The 17,699-nt window shown below is 36.3% G+C and overlaps 1 protein-coding gene across 1 annotated transcript in view; it reads right to left on the reverse strand.

The window, feature by feature from the left end:
- LOC150097350 (diacylglycerol lipase-beta-like) overlaps nt 1-17,699 on the reverse strand; it is a 290,177-nt gene that overhangs the window by 170,594 nt on the left and 101,884 nt on the right. The window contains exon 6 of the mRNA XM_090407293.1: nt 2,244-2,334. Within this exon, the coding sequence (XP_090263419.1) occupies nt 2,244-2,334 (91 nt within the window). The remainder of the gene's footprint in view (nt 1-2,243; nt 2,335-17,699) is intronic.

The raw sequence follows: 17,699 nt of genomic DNA on the forward strand, positions 1-17,699 counted from the left end.
ACAGACGACAAAATGGGATTCAAAACATCTAATTACGCCTTGATCAAGTGGTTGCAAGACAGATGTCACATTCGATGGCAAAAAAACAAGTTTTATATTTGTTAAATTAGCCACTACAGGATGGGTAGGACAGTTGTCTATCAATAACAAAATTTTCCGGTTTTCACTGCGAAGATTTTTATCCCATTTGCGAATTTCATTTTCGAAAATTGAAGATGTCATCCAGGCCTTCTTATTCGCTGTATAATCAACGGGAAGTTTCTTTATGTTTTTAAAGCATTTAGGCTTTGCCGATTTTCCAATTACAAGATGGTTTCTTTTATCGCTACCGGTCATGTTTGCACAAACTAAAACTGTGAGTCTATTTTTGATAAGTTTTCCGCCAATGCACTTTTCGTTTTTAAATTAAAAAGTTTTATCGGGCGTTAAATTATAAAAAACCCCTGCTTCGTCTGCATTTATAAATGTTGTTGTATCCATACCTTCGTTTGATGTCTGGCCATACATTCTTGATCCAGTTAGAAACAACGTTTTTGTCAATGGACAACGCCTCGCTACTTACTTTTCCATAGACAATATAGTTTCTGTTCTTAAAAGTGATCAATCCACCCATTGTTGCATTTAAAATCGCTATAACCAAGTTGAACAGCAAATTTTTTGGCTTGAACTTTCAAAATTGGTACGCTAATAGGTAAGCCAGCGATTCTTTGCACTTTAACACGTTCATTGCCAATCACGCGATATCGTGTGATGCAAGGCCTCACCAAACGGCCGATCACGCGTTATCGCGTGGACGTCGCTGTCAAGTTTCTAAGCAGAATAGTATAGCAGCCACAGTGAAACGGCGCGTAATATTTATATTGGCAATGTTAAACCATGAAAGAAGTGCCTCATAAACGTCACTTTTATTACACTTTTTAAGTTTTTTACACTTTGATAAATTGTTTTCAAAAGCTTTCAGAGTCAACTCGCGATTCTTCCAAATTGTTGATATTGTAGATGGGGACAAACCATACTTCTTTGCTACTGTCAGATTTGATTAGCCACTTTCCATCTCCCGTATAATTTCTACTTTTTCGGAAACCGATAAAATTTTCTATTTGACTCCCGACATTTTTCCACAACCAGAAAATGCGTACGTACGAAATGTCAGTAAACGAATGACTAACGTGCATTATTCGTTCATTAGTCCCGTGAAACGAATTCGTAATAAACATGAAATACGTGCATTAAATCAAATGTAATTCAAATATACCTTCAAAATTATTTGTTATAAACGTGAATTTGCTGTAACCGTGATCGTTATAACCGAGTTCTACTGTATTATCAGTAGTTAATTTTAATACACTGTAATTATATTCAATTATACAATATGTTGGTATTATAATCTAATCTCTTGGCATGGAATCTATCCTCGATTTTTACAAATGACTGAAATGAATGTTTTTAATATCCATTCTGTGCCTAAATCTCAAGTTTTATCTTGAACTTAAAATACACTCAGTTATGCACCGAGTCTAGGATATTAGGATATACAAATCTGTACTGTTCTTTGAGATTATGCATATTAATCATCATGCTATTGTCACAAGAAAACCAGATCTCAAATTTTGCTTAATTATAGAGAATGTTAACTACTTCGAGGCAAAATTTTTCAAGTATTTGGAGGGATGAAAAGCCAAGCATGAATTTTTTTTCCAGTGATATGCTTTAAAGTCACAGCTGGAGTTGAATAAGTACAATCACCTGAAGTTTGCTGTTCAATTCAAAATGATAATTTTCAATTCCTTGGAGTTTCAGTATAAACAAGGTCTATAGTTATTTAGATCTATTCTTTTTGTCCTGACATTTTTACATTCAATAATAATATAAACTTTACAGTAAATTAAAGTCCCACTTGAATATGTCATTATTTCTTAGATTCTGAGAACATTTAGGAAATACAAAATGCTGTGTTGTCAATTTTAAAAAAAAGCTTGGAAATATACTATATTGCAGCATAAAGAATGGAAGGATAATGGATGCAACTAAGTTATCCTCTTCCGTCCATACATACATACTATAGTGACAGAAGAGGAACATGCATATTTTAATGCATTTTTTCCACAAACTATATTAATTTTTTTTTCACACTAAGTATAGTTTTAAAAGTTGGATGGTGCATCAGTTCAATTAATATAGTTTGTGAATGTTTTCAAACAGTTCATCTGAACATCAAACTGCTATTAAATGTTAATACTTACATCAAAATAATTTGTGAATAATTTTGCTATTTCAGAATATGCACTTTTGGTATGCTCATCAGATGATGCACAACAACAAAGGAGTTTCATCCTGAAAAATATTTATAAATCACAAACTTCTTAATGCACTATAATAATCTCTCTCTCACACATAACACATACAATTTTTATTTATTAATTTTTTCAATCTAAGAAATTATAATTATCATATTCACCTATACAAAACTAAGTATATCAATACTACGCATCTGAATTTGAAAGGTGACCCTAATATAAATATATATATATATATTTAATACTTCAAACGGCCCTGCCTACTCCCTATATGAGAACAAATAGGCATTAGCTGATTTGATTTTTTTTTATTATATTTCATCTCAGTCACTGAGACATCTTCAGGGATTACAAAAAAAACTAACGTAACATATACACAAATACCACACCATAATAAGCAATCATGTGGGTGACTAGAGTCCTATGTAGGTGGAGTACCCTCAATGGGCAGTTGTAGGTGACCTGGAATGTAAGGTGGGATCTCTGATGATTCGTGTTTCCCAAATCTTAGGAAGCTTAATGCAAATTATGGTCAGTCAGGCCTGGCTGACCATAGTCGTGGTTGCAGATGTATGACCTGTGTTCCTCTAGGCAGATGGTTGATGATCTGCCTGTCTGTCCAAAGTACTCCAGCTTACAGGAACAGGGTACGTTATAAACTCCAGGCACTGAGAGAAGAGGGAGCTGATCTTTTGTAGAACAGATAAGGGTGGCAAGTTTGCAGTGAGGCTTAAATGCTGTGTCTAGGTTGTACTTGTTTAAAATCTTGGCTATTTTTTCTGATGTGCCACAGATGTAGGGTATGGTGATGGCATTTCTAAAGAGATGGCTGGGGAATGAGCTGATGTTTCTTTTTAATATTATGATTGCTGTAGCCATTGGAGAGGAAGGTGTTGTGTATGTGGTTGAACTCAGTTGCCAGGGTGGTTCCACTGGAACAAAGATTGTGGATTCTCTTGGTTAGAGCTTTAATAATGCCATATTGTTGAGCGGGGTGGTGATGGGAGAGTTTGTGAATGTATCTGCCTGTGTGCGTAGGTTTTCTGTGTACAGTGAAGGAAAGTGTATCATTAGGAAAGCATATAACTAAGGTGTCTAGGAAAGGTAAACTATTGTTCTTTTCCTTTTCCATTGTAAACTGGATTCTTTGATGTAGGCTGTTGAGGTGACTGAGGAAGGAATCTAATGTGTATTGGCCATGAGGCCAAATAGAGAACACATCATCTACATATCTTAGCCAGATCCCTCTCAAACCTTCTATCTGGCTAAGATATGTAGATGATGTGTTCTCTATTTGGCCTCATGGCCAAGACACATTAGACTCCTTCCTCAGTCACCTCAATCTTAATAAATATGGTTGCATTAAGCTTCCTAAGATTTTGGAAACACTAATCATCAGAGATTCCACCTTACATTCCAGGCCACCTACAACTGCTCATTGAGGGGTACTCCACCTAGATAGGACTCTAGAGTCACCCATGTGTATTTGTATATTTGTGTATATGTTACATTAGTTTTTTTTGTAATCCGTGAAGATGTCTCAGTGACTGAGATGAAATACAGGAAGTATTAAATTCTGTTTTAATCCTTTCTGAGTGCTGTATACAATCCATTAAGCCTCCAACATGATATTTACTGTACAGTAAAAATATGTTTAGGGTGCCAATTCAATAAAGTAGAAAAATTACAAAGATAACATGAAAATTTAAAAATTTTCCCCACTGACAAGACCTCAATAAAGGTCGAAACTGGTCTGGGTAGTGGCCCTTCCCTTAATGCATAGCAGTATACATGTCTGCAAGGAGATGTGCTTTGCATTATGGGAGATACTGAGACAAGGAGTGATGAGAGCTTGGTCCACCTTTGCTTGGAGTTGCCTGGTGTTGTACCACCTTACTTCAGTCCTGAAGATATTTTCAGGTGCAAACTTTGTTTGCTCACACTTGGATAAAGGATTAAACTAAATTGATTAAAATTTTTAAATGTTTTAATAAAATCCAAAAACTAATATTTACATATTAAAGTATACTAACTAAGAGCATTTACTGCTTCAAAATTGTTCTCCATAATCTTGTGTTCTACATCTTCTGACAGTTTTGGAGTGATATAATGAAAGATGAAAAGATGATTTTCTCTCAAAGCTGTAGGCCCAGTTCACTGATGCACTGAACATATTGTAAAAATAATCATAATTTAAAATTCTGAATATTTTTACGTATTGTTTATGTTAGTGTGTTTATTAGTTTTGTTTTCATAACACGCATTGTCGGCACTTGCGATGTGCCCGTTATGGAAATTGTTTTGTCAAAAATGATATGTAAAGAAGTTAAAAAATTGATGTACTTACCAGATTTGATATTTGTATTACTTACAAGAATTTTATTGTAATTTAAAATTATCAAAAGTTGTGTTTTATGAGGATATTCTCTTGTCGCTAATGGAGACAACATGTCAGCCATTATTTATTTATACCTAACTTTTTACTTACCAGTTTCATGGAGTGCGCATGCTCGCTGAGAAGCTTGATGTGTGATTGACAGCTGACAAGTTCGGTATCAAAGCAACGGGAGAGTAAACAAGGATAGCGTTCGGAAGGAATTTAGAACACAGGCCGGCAGATATTTAGGTTCGGAGGAACTTAAGTTTTTTATGTGACAGTTGGAGGAAAATTAATAGTATATTCCGAAAAAGGAATCGTGGAACTATTACGTTTTAATATGGAATAAGTATGTGGATAAATAATAGAAATTATTGCTATATCCGTTTTAAATGGAATATCAGAGGAAATACTAATTGAAAGATTTATAGTAGGTTCCGAAAAGGGAATCGTAGAACCGTAAGTTTTTTTGATTGGAAGAGTAAGACTGTCAATAAGCATTTAGTGAATAAAAGAAGAATTCTATATACGTTCTAAAGGAATGTTCGAGAAAATTCTGATTAGGAAGTTTCATCTGTATTAAGGACGCCGGATCTAACTATTATTTCTACTAAAAAGAGACAGAATTGAGTTAGGAAGAATTAATGTGTGCTACATGAGTGATGAGAAAGGATCCAAGGAAAATGAAGAATAAAGTCATATATCTTTGGAAAAGGGCCTTGACAGAGAAAGAAACTGGCTATGAACATTTTGTGATTGTGCAAACAAAGTGTTTAGTCTAGTCTTAAGTGTAAGTTTATTTTTAAAAGGCCTTGTATCTAATTAATTTGTAGTTACGTAATATTTATTTGAAGTGTGTATATATTGTTTTTGTTATATTAAATGTATTTATTTTGTATTTTTGGTCTTGAGTCAGTGATTATTGGGAGTGGAGCAAGACAAGTATATACCACCCAAATTGTTTTTTGCTACATCAGAAAATCTTTAAGAACATCTCATTGGAAAACTATGGAATTAGCATGAATAGAAAAAATTTCAATCACTTAAGTTTTGTAGATGACATTGTTCTTTTAGCAAAACATAAGGAAGAAGCTCAGAAATGCTAAATGACCATGACAGAGAAAAAAGAAAAAAAGTTTAAAGATTAATCCAACTAAAATCAAACTGATGACAAATTCAGATCAAACCAAACTAAAATTAACAGATAATCATAATGAAATTGTGGAGGACTATATTTATCTTGGTCAGTTAGGTTTAAAAAAAGCAAGCTAAAGAAATAAGTAGAAGAATCACACAAAGAAAACAAAGCATTTTGGGTGTATAAAGATTATCTGGTAGTAGGTTTACCAAGATGTCTAAAATGAAAGCTCTTTAATATATGCATTATTATTCTAGTGTTTACCTATGGAAGTGAGACACCGGCAAGAACTAAAAACAGAAAGACAGGTTGCACGTGGCCCAAAGGGCCTTGGAGAGAAGAATGCTCAACATAACCAACATAACTTGGCCAGACTGGCTGACTGAGTGGTTAGCATATCTGCTCTCCAGCCAAAAGGCTACAGGTTCGAATCCTGCCATGGGCATGGATGTTTGTGATTGTCTGTGGAAATGTTAGTGGTGGTGGTCGGTGGTAGATGACGGTGTAGTTGTGGTCATTTGATGGAATATTTGTCAAATAATAATAATAACAACAACAATAACAAAAAGGAACAGAATAAGAAATACCAGAATTAGAGAGGTGACTAGAGTAGAAGATATTGTGAAGTTTTGTAAAGCATGTAAATGGAGATGGGTTGGCCATATTAGTAGACTGCCAGATGAAAGGTGGACAAAATTAAGAATTAATCAGATACCAAGAGAAGGACACTGACTAAAGACAAACAGAACTGGAAAGTTAAAGGAACTGATGGAAAGAGGCTAAAGAAGAAGAATTCAAAGTTGTGATAGTTTGAAATTTGAATTTTAAATGTCTTGCACAGTAATTTTAAGTGTCTTGTGTCATTTTGTTTGATAATTTGCATCAGTATGTTAAAGTGTGTCCACTTTGACTAACTGTGATACCTTGAGAGAAATAAATATGTTTGTTTTGGCTGATTAAGTATCTCACAAAAATGTCATACACCGGAATTCTTAGAAACTACACTTGCTATATAGAAAATAGGACTGATTCAATTACTTTTCCTAGCTGGTAAAGTATCTCTAGTTTTCGACCGATGTTGACTATGTGGCAATGGTAAAAAAAAAAAGGGCATATAAGTAGTTGAAATAGTAAATTTAAGTAATACTTTACTACCTGTAAGAATATGAAACCTTTTTTTAAAACTGGTAAATTAAGTTTAACTGACTGAGACAGCATGCAGTAAAAAAAAGCACATCAATGATATGTGGGATGCAGATGATACAGAGAGAGAAGTTTATCGATGTTTATTTTTTTTTCGAAGAGCTGCAAGATATAATTGATTGGGAATACTTCCAAGGAAACAGTTCCGGAAAACAGATGGACAGAATAAAAGATGAAGTGTAGAAGCAGTTTCAGCGTGTTCGCAGTTGCACAGTAAAAGGATGCTGGGCAGCTGCTCTTGTATTAAGATGCAACTGAAAGTGAAGGAATGATAGTTGCCAATCAACTGAAACAGTGACCATGGAAGTACTTCAAACCTCTTTCTCACAGATGCAGTGTTGAAACACTGCATCTGTGAGAAAGAGGATGAAGTGACTCTGTAAGAGAAGTTATCAGAGAGTCTAATTGCTTGCCTCTGGACAGCATCAAGGATTTTAAGGGAAGTTTTAGGTGCACCACTCCCAACATGTAAGCAGTATTCTAGGCATGGGTAGATTTTGGATTTAAGAATTGGTTAAGTATAAAATATCCTTTTGAATGAAAAAGAATACCTATTTTCTTGAATACTATGGAGGCTATTGATGTGATGTGTTTATGTTAGGAGAGACTGGAGGTAAACATTAGGTAAAAAAAAGAAAAAGAGAGATATGATCTTGTCTGGTGATTTGCATATTACTGAGGATAGGTCTAGGTGAACTGAGATCTCTTTTGCAAGAGAAGAGAAAAGACAAGCCTGCGTTTTGAGGCACCGAACATGACAAGGTGTCTCACCCCCCCCCACTGAAGGATAGTATGAAGATCAATGTTTAGGATATTGGTTGTAGATGATCTTGTAGCATGGTTTGTTGAATGAGTAGGATGAGTGGAGAGTACTATCACCAGCAAAGCTGTGGATAGGATTAGTTATGATTGCGAGTAGGTTGTTTATGAACAAGAGAAAGAGAGTAGGTGACAGGACTGAGCCTTGAGGCACTCCAGCACTGATCACGAAAGCTCAAAGAGAGGGAGACATCTACCATGATTTGTAGAGAATGACCAGAGAGAAAACTAACTAACCAATTACAGAGGGTGGCAGGGAGACCAAAAGATAGCAATTTGTTGAGCAGGCCACAATGCCACAAATGGTTGAAGGCTTTGGAAATGTCAAGGAGATAGCACAAGTTTCTCTGAAACTTTCCATGGCACATGTCCAGTGGTGGGTGACGTAAGCTACAAGACAGCTGTCGATCTTGAATAGTGGAACCTGTAGTGGTGGTTGCTGATTAATTGGTGGGTTAAGTAATGAAGAAGTTTGCTATTGATGACTTTCTCCACTATTATGGAGAGGACTAAGGTGATGGCAATTGGTCAGTAGTTTGAAAGTTGATTTCTATCACCCGTTTTTGGAACAGGATGAATATGATATTGCTTCCATGCATTGGGATAAGTACCAGATATGTATAATAAATTATAGAGATGATGCAGGAAGGTTGTTAATTCTGGAACACGGTTGAGAACAGTAGGAGAGATGCCACCAGGACCAGAAGACTTTTTAGTAACCAAGTTTTTTTTAGTTTCCTGATTTCTTGTTGCCAAAAAAACTAAAGAAGTAAAGAAGGTATATAATGTTTAGATGCCGGTATTGTAGGTGATTATTTCCATAAGCCATCCATGCAGAAGTTTGAGGAAAAGAGTGATGCCAGTAGGTCAGTTTTATTTTTGGGTGAAGTAACAGTGGTGCCATCAGGATGAGAGGGGTGGAAGTGTAGGAGAGCAGAAGTTGCATCCAATAGCCTTATCAAGGGACCAGAAGGCATGACTTCCATTTGGAAAGGAGGCAAGTCCTTTGCTGCTGGCCTTTATGAACTCAGATTTGGATCTGCTGATAAGTGAGCTGCAGCTGGAGTTCTTGGAGCGAGCTATTTGCAGTAAGCTGTATTTTGTTTTTCCGACTGCTTTGGTACACTTTTAGTTGAACTAAGGCTAGGAAAGCAGATGCAGATTAAGCTTTGAATTGGAGATGGTCTTCATGCCACTGATAATAATTTCTGTAACTTGTTCACAGCAGATGTTAGGGTCAGATGAGTGGAAACAATAGTCAGACTAAGGAAAGGAGGAGTAAATATTTTGGAGGACATTCCACTTGGCTCCTTTGTAGTGCCAGAGGACATGAGATTGGGAGTGGACAGTTTTATGTGAGAGGAGACTTGTACAAGATTGTGATCCGAGATGCTGAGAAGATGACCTGTACAGTGTATCTGGAAAGAGAACTGGTCAAAAAAATATCCACAGTATTTGGAGAAGTGAAGCAGGTTATCAGGAATTTGAGTAGGCAGATATATGATTTGTGTTAGGTCATTACTTATGGCAAAGACCTGCTTCTAACCCAGCGTGGTAAGTAGTGTTGGAACAGGAGAGCTAGTTGGAATTGTGGACTTGAGGTTGCTCAGGAAGATGACCTTACTATTTGGATAGTGGGATTGTAGATGGTTGAGTTTCTGGAAAGGAATGAAAAGAGGTTAGGATGGTTATTGGTTATCAGTATTTGATAATTCAATGCAACAAATGAATTACTAAATGGGGGAGCCCAAGAATGTCAAAAGTAGGTGATTCTCAATTAGCCATTCTCTGGAAGGCAAGGTTGAATTTCACAAAGGCAGTTGCCACCAATGTGGAAAAAATAATAATGGAAGTGTATAATTTGGGCACTGGATGTGGACAATATGAGATGTAGTTCAATCTGAGTTTCGATCAGGAATAGGATGTCTGGTCAAGAAAACTACAAGTGGTGGTGAACGTCATTTATGTTTGTGTTAATGCCACAGATGTTCTGCATAGATCTACATAGAAGATGCTTACAACAGGAGAAAATCGTCCTGTTATCAAGTTTACTTTGACGGAAAATAGTGCGACACAAACAGAGCCAGAGTTAAGATTGTTGTGGCACCTAACCTATAACATTTAAGAGGCCCCCCTCTACTGGATAAATAATAAGTCATCTATATTGAAGTCCTTGGGGTGCTTAAGGATCAAAGCTATATAACCGAGAGGAAATTCACATAGCCTTTAAAGGAATGCGGAAAACTGACCAGGGTTTCTGACCTATGTCCAATCCTCACCTTCTCATGGTGCACCCTGTTGGGTATCTACCTGGATACTGAACGAACGAGGATGGGCTGGAAATTTGGGATTTAGCCAACAAAATTGTATTCTTATTGGCTTAAACCAAAATACAAAATGATGGTACAACATCACAAAATTTCATGCTGGCTGGGGCATCGCCTGGTTAAACAAGGTCCGTGTTGTGTTCACAAGGGAACCAGGGTGAACAGCGAAAAGTCAGCTACTGGAACAAATATGAAAACACACCCCAACTCAACATCACCAGAGTTAAAGATCGGTACTATCAACATAGGAAGCCTGAATGGCAAAGAAATGGAGCTAGCTGAGGAATTAGATAAGTACCAGATTGACATAATAGGAAAAAAAAGGTCAGATCTTTCTGAGCAATAAATACAAAATGTTATATTCAGGCAATGACAATCAAGAAAAAGAAGGAGTAGCCATGGTATTCAACACTAAATACGAGGCTAATCTTCTTGAATGGCAAGTAGTTTCAAGTAGAGGTAGGGGTGATGTGGGCAAATATGAGAATGGGGAATTGGAGTTATTTGTGCCTATGGTCCCACAGAAGGCTCTACTAGGGTAGAAGTGGAGGAATTTTTTGATGCTTTAGAAAAAGCAACTGACACAATGAAAAAGGAAAAGTTGGTCCTTGTTGGGTTCTAAAGAGTTGAGTAGGAAATGATTGTCAGACATACAAAATATTTTGAGAAAATTTGGAGAAAAGAGCAAAAATAATAATAATGGCAAATACCTGTTGGATTTCTGCTCGGGACATGGACTGGTTATTACTAACACCATGTTCAAACATAAAAATGTGCACAGATTCATATGGAGAGAGAGAAGAGGCAAAGAATAAGAAAAGTCTCATTGACTATGTTATTGTTGATAGTGATGTTTTCTCCCTGGTGCAGGACACCAGAGTGTACAGAGGATTTGAAATTGGAATTGATCACTATGCAGTCTTGAGCAAGATAAAATTGAATTTCATATCGAAAAGAATAACATGTAAGAAAGTTTTAAAGGGAATAAAAGTTGAGCAGCTCTCCAATGTGAACTGTAGACGAAAACACACAAAGATTATTGAAGAAAAAATGAAAGAGTTTGAGAACAGCAACCAAACCTTGGAGATTCAGTGGCAAGCCTTGAAGAAAACACTGATTGATTCAGCCAGAGAGGCATGTGTTGAGGTTGTCTGCAAGGATAGAAAAATCAGAACTCCATGGTGGACACAGGAAGTTAAGGAGGCAGTGAAGGAAAAGAAGAAAGCATATCAAAAGGTCCTGGCAAATAAGTCAGCTTGTGCTCTAAGAGACTACAGAGACAAATGTAAGAAAGCTAAACACTGTGTAAAACTAGCTAAACAAAAGTCATGTGAGGATTTTGGCGAGAACATAGAAAATAAATATCAAGAAGGGGGCAAAATATTCTGGAGGTTGTTGAAGAAGCTTAGAAATGGAGGAAATAGTGCTGTAAAAGGAGTTAGAGATGATAAAGGTGACATGAAAACTGGAGAAAGAGATATCCTTGAAGTATGGTATAATTACTTCGCAAAAATTGCTAAATGAAACAAGTGATAGCACAGTGATAAAAAATACTCAACAAGCATACAGTCAAAAACACATATCCATACTTGAAGTAAAAAAAGGCGTCAAAGGCTTGAAATGTGGAAAGGCAGTAGAAGTAGATGATATTCGACCAGAAATGCTGAAGTATGGTGGTATAAGAGTCTTACAGTGGCTGCATTGCATAGTTCAGAAAGCCTGGACAGAGGGACGAATTCCCGATGATTGGAGTAGAGCTCTCATAGTACCCATATATAAAAAGGGAAATAAAACTGCATGTGAGAATTACAGAGGTATTTCCCTACTGAGTGTTCCTGGCAAGATCTATGCAAGTATACTTGAGAAACGGTTGAGAAGAACTGTGGAAGAAAAAGCTTGATGAAGAACAAGCTGGATTCAGGCCAAATAGAGGCTGTCAGGATCAGATTTTCACTTTACGACAAATAGTTGAGAAAGCATGGGAATATAACAAAGGTCTGTATTTAAGTTTTATCGATTTGGAAAAGGCATATGACAAGGTGCGAAGAGAGAAGCTATTCAATACGCTGCAGTTATATGGTGTCAATGGGGCATTATATCAAGCAATACTTAGTCTTTATTTGAGTTGTAAGTCATTAGTTAGAATTGAAGGAAGTACAGTAAGATGGTTTAACGTTAAATCTGGTGTGAGACAAGGATGTACATTATCCCCTCTGTTATTCTGTTATTATCTATATGGATCAAATTATGAAGGAAAGTGGTATTAAACATATCAAAATTGGAGATGCTAATGTCAGCTCTTTGCTTTATGTGGACGATGTTATACTTCTAAATAAATCCGCTACAAGTCTGCATGATTCTTTGACTAAATTGAATAACTGTTATAATAAATACGGTATGAAGGTCAACAATAAAAAGACAAATACAATGAAAATAGGTAGAATCGTTGAAAATGTCAACTGCATTGTGAACAGAGAACCTGTGGAACAAGTAAAACATTTCAGCTACTTAGGCACGATTTTTAGTGAAGATGGTAAATTAAATATGGAAATAGACAACAGAATCAACAAAGCTGGTATGGTAGGAAGTCAAGTGAATAAATTCATATGGAATAAGAGAGAAATTAGTTGGAACACTAAATTAGTTGTATATAAGACAGTGTTCAAACCAGTTTTAACTTATGGATCTTAGAGCTGGGTCAGAAGTAAAACACTTGACTAAAGACTAGAGACTGCAGATATGAGAGTCCCGAGAAAGATTAGAGGCGTGAACAGACAGCATCAATAGCAATATCATGTTAAAAACGAGGATATTAGGAAAGAACTTGACATTGTCAGCATCCAGGAATGCGTAAGCAGAGCTAATCTCAGGTGGTATGGTCACTTAAATAGAATGGGCAAGGAAAGATTAGTAAAACAAGTGTTCTTTGCCAGGTTGGCAGGAAAACGACCCAGAGGAAGACCAAGATATAGGTGGATTGATACTGTAGAAAGTGCCTTAGACGATTGAAATATAAGATCTGATAATGTTGGAGTCTTGACAAGTAACAGGCAGATTTGGAGGAAAATTGTAGATAGGAAGATAGTAATGATGTAAATTTTTCATGTAGTACTATCATATCCTGTACACCTCTTGAGGGCAGGAATTTGATGATGAGACATTGAAGTTCTAAGATGTAGCTTATTGGCTTATGTGTTAATCTAGCCTTACACTCAAAAACTGGCACTTGGACTCTCTCCTCTAGAAAAAAATAATCAAGAACATATGGTTTCCATCAGACCTGAAATATTATTCAGTTAGACAGAAAGTCTCTGATTAAAAAATGAGATATTCCGACTAAAATTACATTTGTATATGTTTTTTCCATGACAAAGAAAATTGACAACAAATGCTTGTTCTTTTATGGATGTTTCCAATCTAATTAGATTTGATCTAGTGATAAAATAAAAGATGTTTATTTTTTTTCTTGGGGGAAAAAAAATTCTATAACTCTCTAGGAAATAAAATATGAAAGTTAACAGCCCCCCACTTCACAAGATCTTGCACAGACAGCTAGTCAGAACTAGAGGAAGGTAATTTGTTGGAACTTTTGGATCCTTGTCTGGCTTTGGAAAAGTGATAATCACCCTTTTCCAGGAATCCAGAAATTCATTATATCAACCACAGAAAAATCTGTTTAACCCTCCAGTATGGTAAAATTTTGATCTGCATAGTATAAAAAAAATGTACTTTTTTTTTTCTTTCAGCAGATTTTGATAAAATTGAGAAATATTTTTATTGAAGCATTTTTAACATCACAATATGTAATACTTTGCAAGTTTTCAACTTATCTTTTCTAATTTCCTCTGGGAGACTCTTTTTGTTACTGTTCGCCGTACCATAAATGTCCATCTTCTCTTTTACAAGTAAGTCTGCAAGATCTGGTAACATATAGCGATTATCCACTATGACACAGTAATCTTTAGCAAAAAAAAAAACAGTCTATGAGGTGAAGAACACTTTTAGTGCTAACTGGTCAAGCTTCATACTTGATGTATACTGATCCTTTTCCTTCTCTTTACAAAAGAAAATCAAATGTAGCCACTTTATGTTTCACAAAAGCACAAAAAATTTCAGTTCCAAAACAGGCCCTCTTCATAGCATTGAACCTTTTCCACGCCAGGAAATTCTGTATCCGAGACATCTAAGTTATTTCCTGGTATGTATTCTTCATCAAAATCAGATTACACTGCCATTATATGGGTGTAATATAACAGATATAAAATATAAGAATATAAAAAACAAACAAAAATATATGGGGTGCTTAAGGGTCAAAGCTGTATAACTGAGAGGAGACCTCCACATAGCCTTTAAAGGAATGCGGAGAACCGACCAGGGCTTCTGACCTAATGTCCAATCCTCACCTTCTCGTGGTGCACCCTGTTGGGTATCTACTTTGATACTGAACGAACGAGGATGGGCTGGCAATTTGGGATTTAGCCGACCAAATTGTATTCTTATTTGTTAAACCAAAATAAAAAATGATGGTACAACATGACAAAATTTCATGCCGGCTGGGGCGTCGCCCGGTTAAACAAGGCCCCCGTTGTTTTCGCCAGGGAACCAGGGCGAACAGCGAAAAGTCAGCTACTGGAACAAATCTGAAAACAAACCCCAACTCAACATCACCAGAGTTAAAGATCGGTACTATCAACATAAGAAGCCTGAATGGCAAAGAAATGGAGCTAGCTGAGGAATTAGATAAGTACCAGATCGACATAATAGGGGTGACTGAAACAAAAAAGACCAAAACTGGTGAGATCTTTCTCAGCAATAAATACAAAATGTTATATTCAGGCAATGACAATCACGGAAAAGAAGGAGTAGCCATAGTATTCAACACAAAATACGAGACTAATCTTCTTGAATGGCACTCAGTCTCAAGTAGACTAATGTGGGCAAATATGAGAATGGGGAACTGGACAATGAGACTTATTTGTGCCTATGGTCCCACAGAAGGTTCTACTAAGGTAGAAGTGGAGGAATTTTGTGAGGCTTTAGAAAAAGCAACTGACACAATGAAAAAGGAAAAGTTGGTCCTTGTTGGGGATCTAAATAGCAGAGTAGGAAATGATTGTGAGACATACAAAAATATTTTGGGAAAATTTGGAGAAAAGAGCAAAGCTAATAATAATGGCAAATATCTGTTGGATTTCTGCTCAAGACATGGACTGGTTATTACTAACACCATGTTCCAACATAAAAATGTGCACAAATTCACATGGAGAGAAGAGGCTAGGAATAAGAAAAGTCTCGTTGACTATGTTATTGTTGATAGTGATGTTTTCTCCCTGGTGCAGGACACCAGAGTGTACAGAGGATTTGAAATTGGAAGTGATCACTATTTAGTCTTGAGCAGGATAAAATTGAATTTCATATTGAAAAGAATAACATGTAAGAAAGTTTTAAAGCGAATAAAAGTTGAGCAGCTCTCAGATGTAAACTGTAGACTAAAATACAGAAATATTATTGAAAAGAAAATGAAAGAGTTTGAGAACAGGAATCAAACCTTGGAGATTCAGTTGCAAACTCTGAAGGAAACATTGATTGATTCTGTCAGAGAGGCATGTGGTGAGGTTGTGTGCAAAGATAAAAAAATCAGAACTCCCTGGTGGACACAGGAAGTTAAAGAGGCAGTGAAGGAAAAGAAGAAAGCATATCAAAAGTTCCTGGCAAATAAGTCAGCTTTTACTCTTACAGAATACAGAGACAAATGTAAGAAAGCTAAACAGTGTAAAACTAGCTAAACAAAAGTCATGGGAGGACTTTGGCAAGAATATAGAAAATAAATATCAAGAAGGTGGCAAAACATTCTGGAGGTTGTTTAAGAAGCTTAGGAATGGAGGAAAGAGTGCTGTAAAAGGAATTAGAGATGATAAAGGTGAAATGAAAACAGGAGAAAAAGATATCCTTGAAGTATGGAGTAATTACTTTGAAAAACTGCTAAATGAAACAAGCAGTGATGACAGCACAGTGATAAAAAACACTGACCAGGCATGCAGTCAGGAATACATATCCATACTTGAAGTAGAAAAAGCCATCAAAGGCTTGAAATGTGGAAAGGCAGCAGGAGTAGATGATATTCGACCAGAAATGCTGAAGTATGGTGGTATAAGAGTCTTACAGTGGCTGCACTGCATAGTTCAGAAAGCCTAGACAGAGGGACGAATTCCCGATGATTGGAGTAGAGCTCTCATAGTACCCATATATAAAAAGGGAAATAAAACTGAATGTGAGAATTACAGAGGTATTTCCCTACTGAGTGTTCCTGGCAAGATCTATGCAAGTATACTTGAGAAACGGTTGAGAAGAATTGTGGAAGAAAAGCTTGGTGAAGAACAAGCTGGATTCAGGCCAAATAGAGGCTGTCAGGATCAGATCTTCACTTTACGACAAATAGTCGAGAAAGCATGGGAATATAACAAAGATCTGTATTTAAGTTTTGTCGATTTGGAAAAGGCATATGACAAGGTGCCAAGAGAGAAGCTATTCAATACGCTGCAGTTATATGGTGTCAATGGGGCATTATATCAAGCAATACTTAGTCTTTATTTGAGTTGTGAGTCAGCAGTTAGAATTGAAGGAAGTACAGGAAGATGGTTTAATGTTAAATCTGGTGTGAGACAAGGATGTACATTATCCCCTCTGTTATTCATTATCTAAATGGATCACATTATGAAGGAATGTTGTATTAAACCTGATATCAAAATTGGAGATGTTAATATCAGCTCTTTGCTTTATGCGGATGATGTTATACTTGTAAATAAATCCGCTACAAGTCTGCAAGATTCTCTGACTAAATTGAATAGCTGTTGTAATAGATATGGTATGAAGGTCAGCAATAAAAAGACAAAGACAATGAAAATAGGCAGAATCATTGAAAATGTCAACTGTGTTGTGAATGGAGAACCTGTGGAACAAGTAAAACATTTCAGCTACTTAGGCACAATTTTTACTGAAGATGGTAAACTAAATATAGAAATAGACAACAGAATCAGCAAAGCTGGTATCATGGGAAGTCAATTGAATAAATTCATATGGAATAAGAAAGAAATTAGTCGGAACACTAAATTAGCTGTATACAAGACTGTGTTCAAACCAATTTTAACTAAAGGGATCTGAGAGCTGGGTCAGAAGTAAAACACTTGACCAAAGACTAGAGACCGCAGATATGAGAGTCCTGAGAAAGACTAGAGGCGTGAACAGATGGCATCAATGGCAATATCATATTAAAAATGAGGATATTAGGAAAGAACTTGACATTGTCAGCATCCAGGAATGCATTAGCAGAGCTAATCTCAGATGGTATGGTCACTTAAATAGAATGGGAGAGGAAAGATTAGCAAAACAAGTGTTCTCTGTCAGGTTGGCAGGAAAACGACCCAGAGGAAGACCAAGATATAGGTGGATTGATACAGTACAAAGTGCCTTAGACGATAGAAATATAAGATCTGATAATGTTGGAGTCTTGACAAGTAACAGACTGATTTGGAGGAAAA

Source organism: Typopeltis vanoorti, chromosome 17, assembly GCF_054136105.1.
Source record: "Typopeltis vanoorti isolate ZY-2024b chromosome 17, IOZ_Tvanoo_1.0, whole genome shotgun sequence".
NCBI lineage: Eukaryota > Metazoa > Arthropoda > Arachnida > Uropygi > Thelyphonidae > Typopeltis > Typopeltis vanoorti.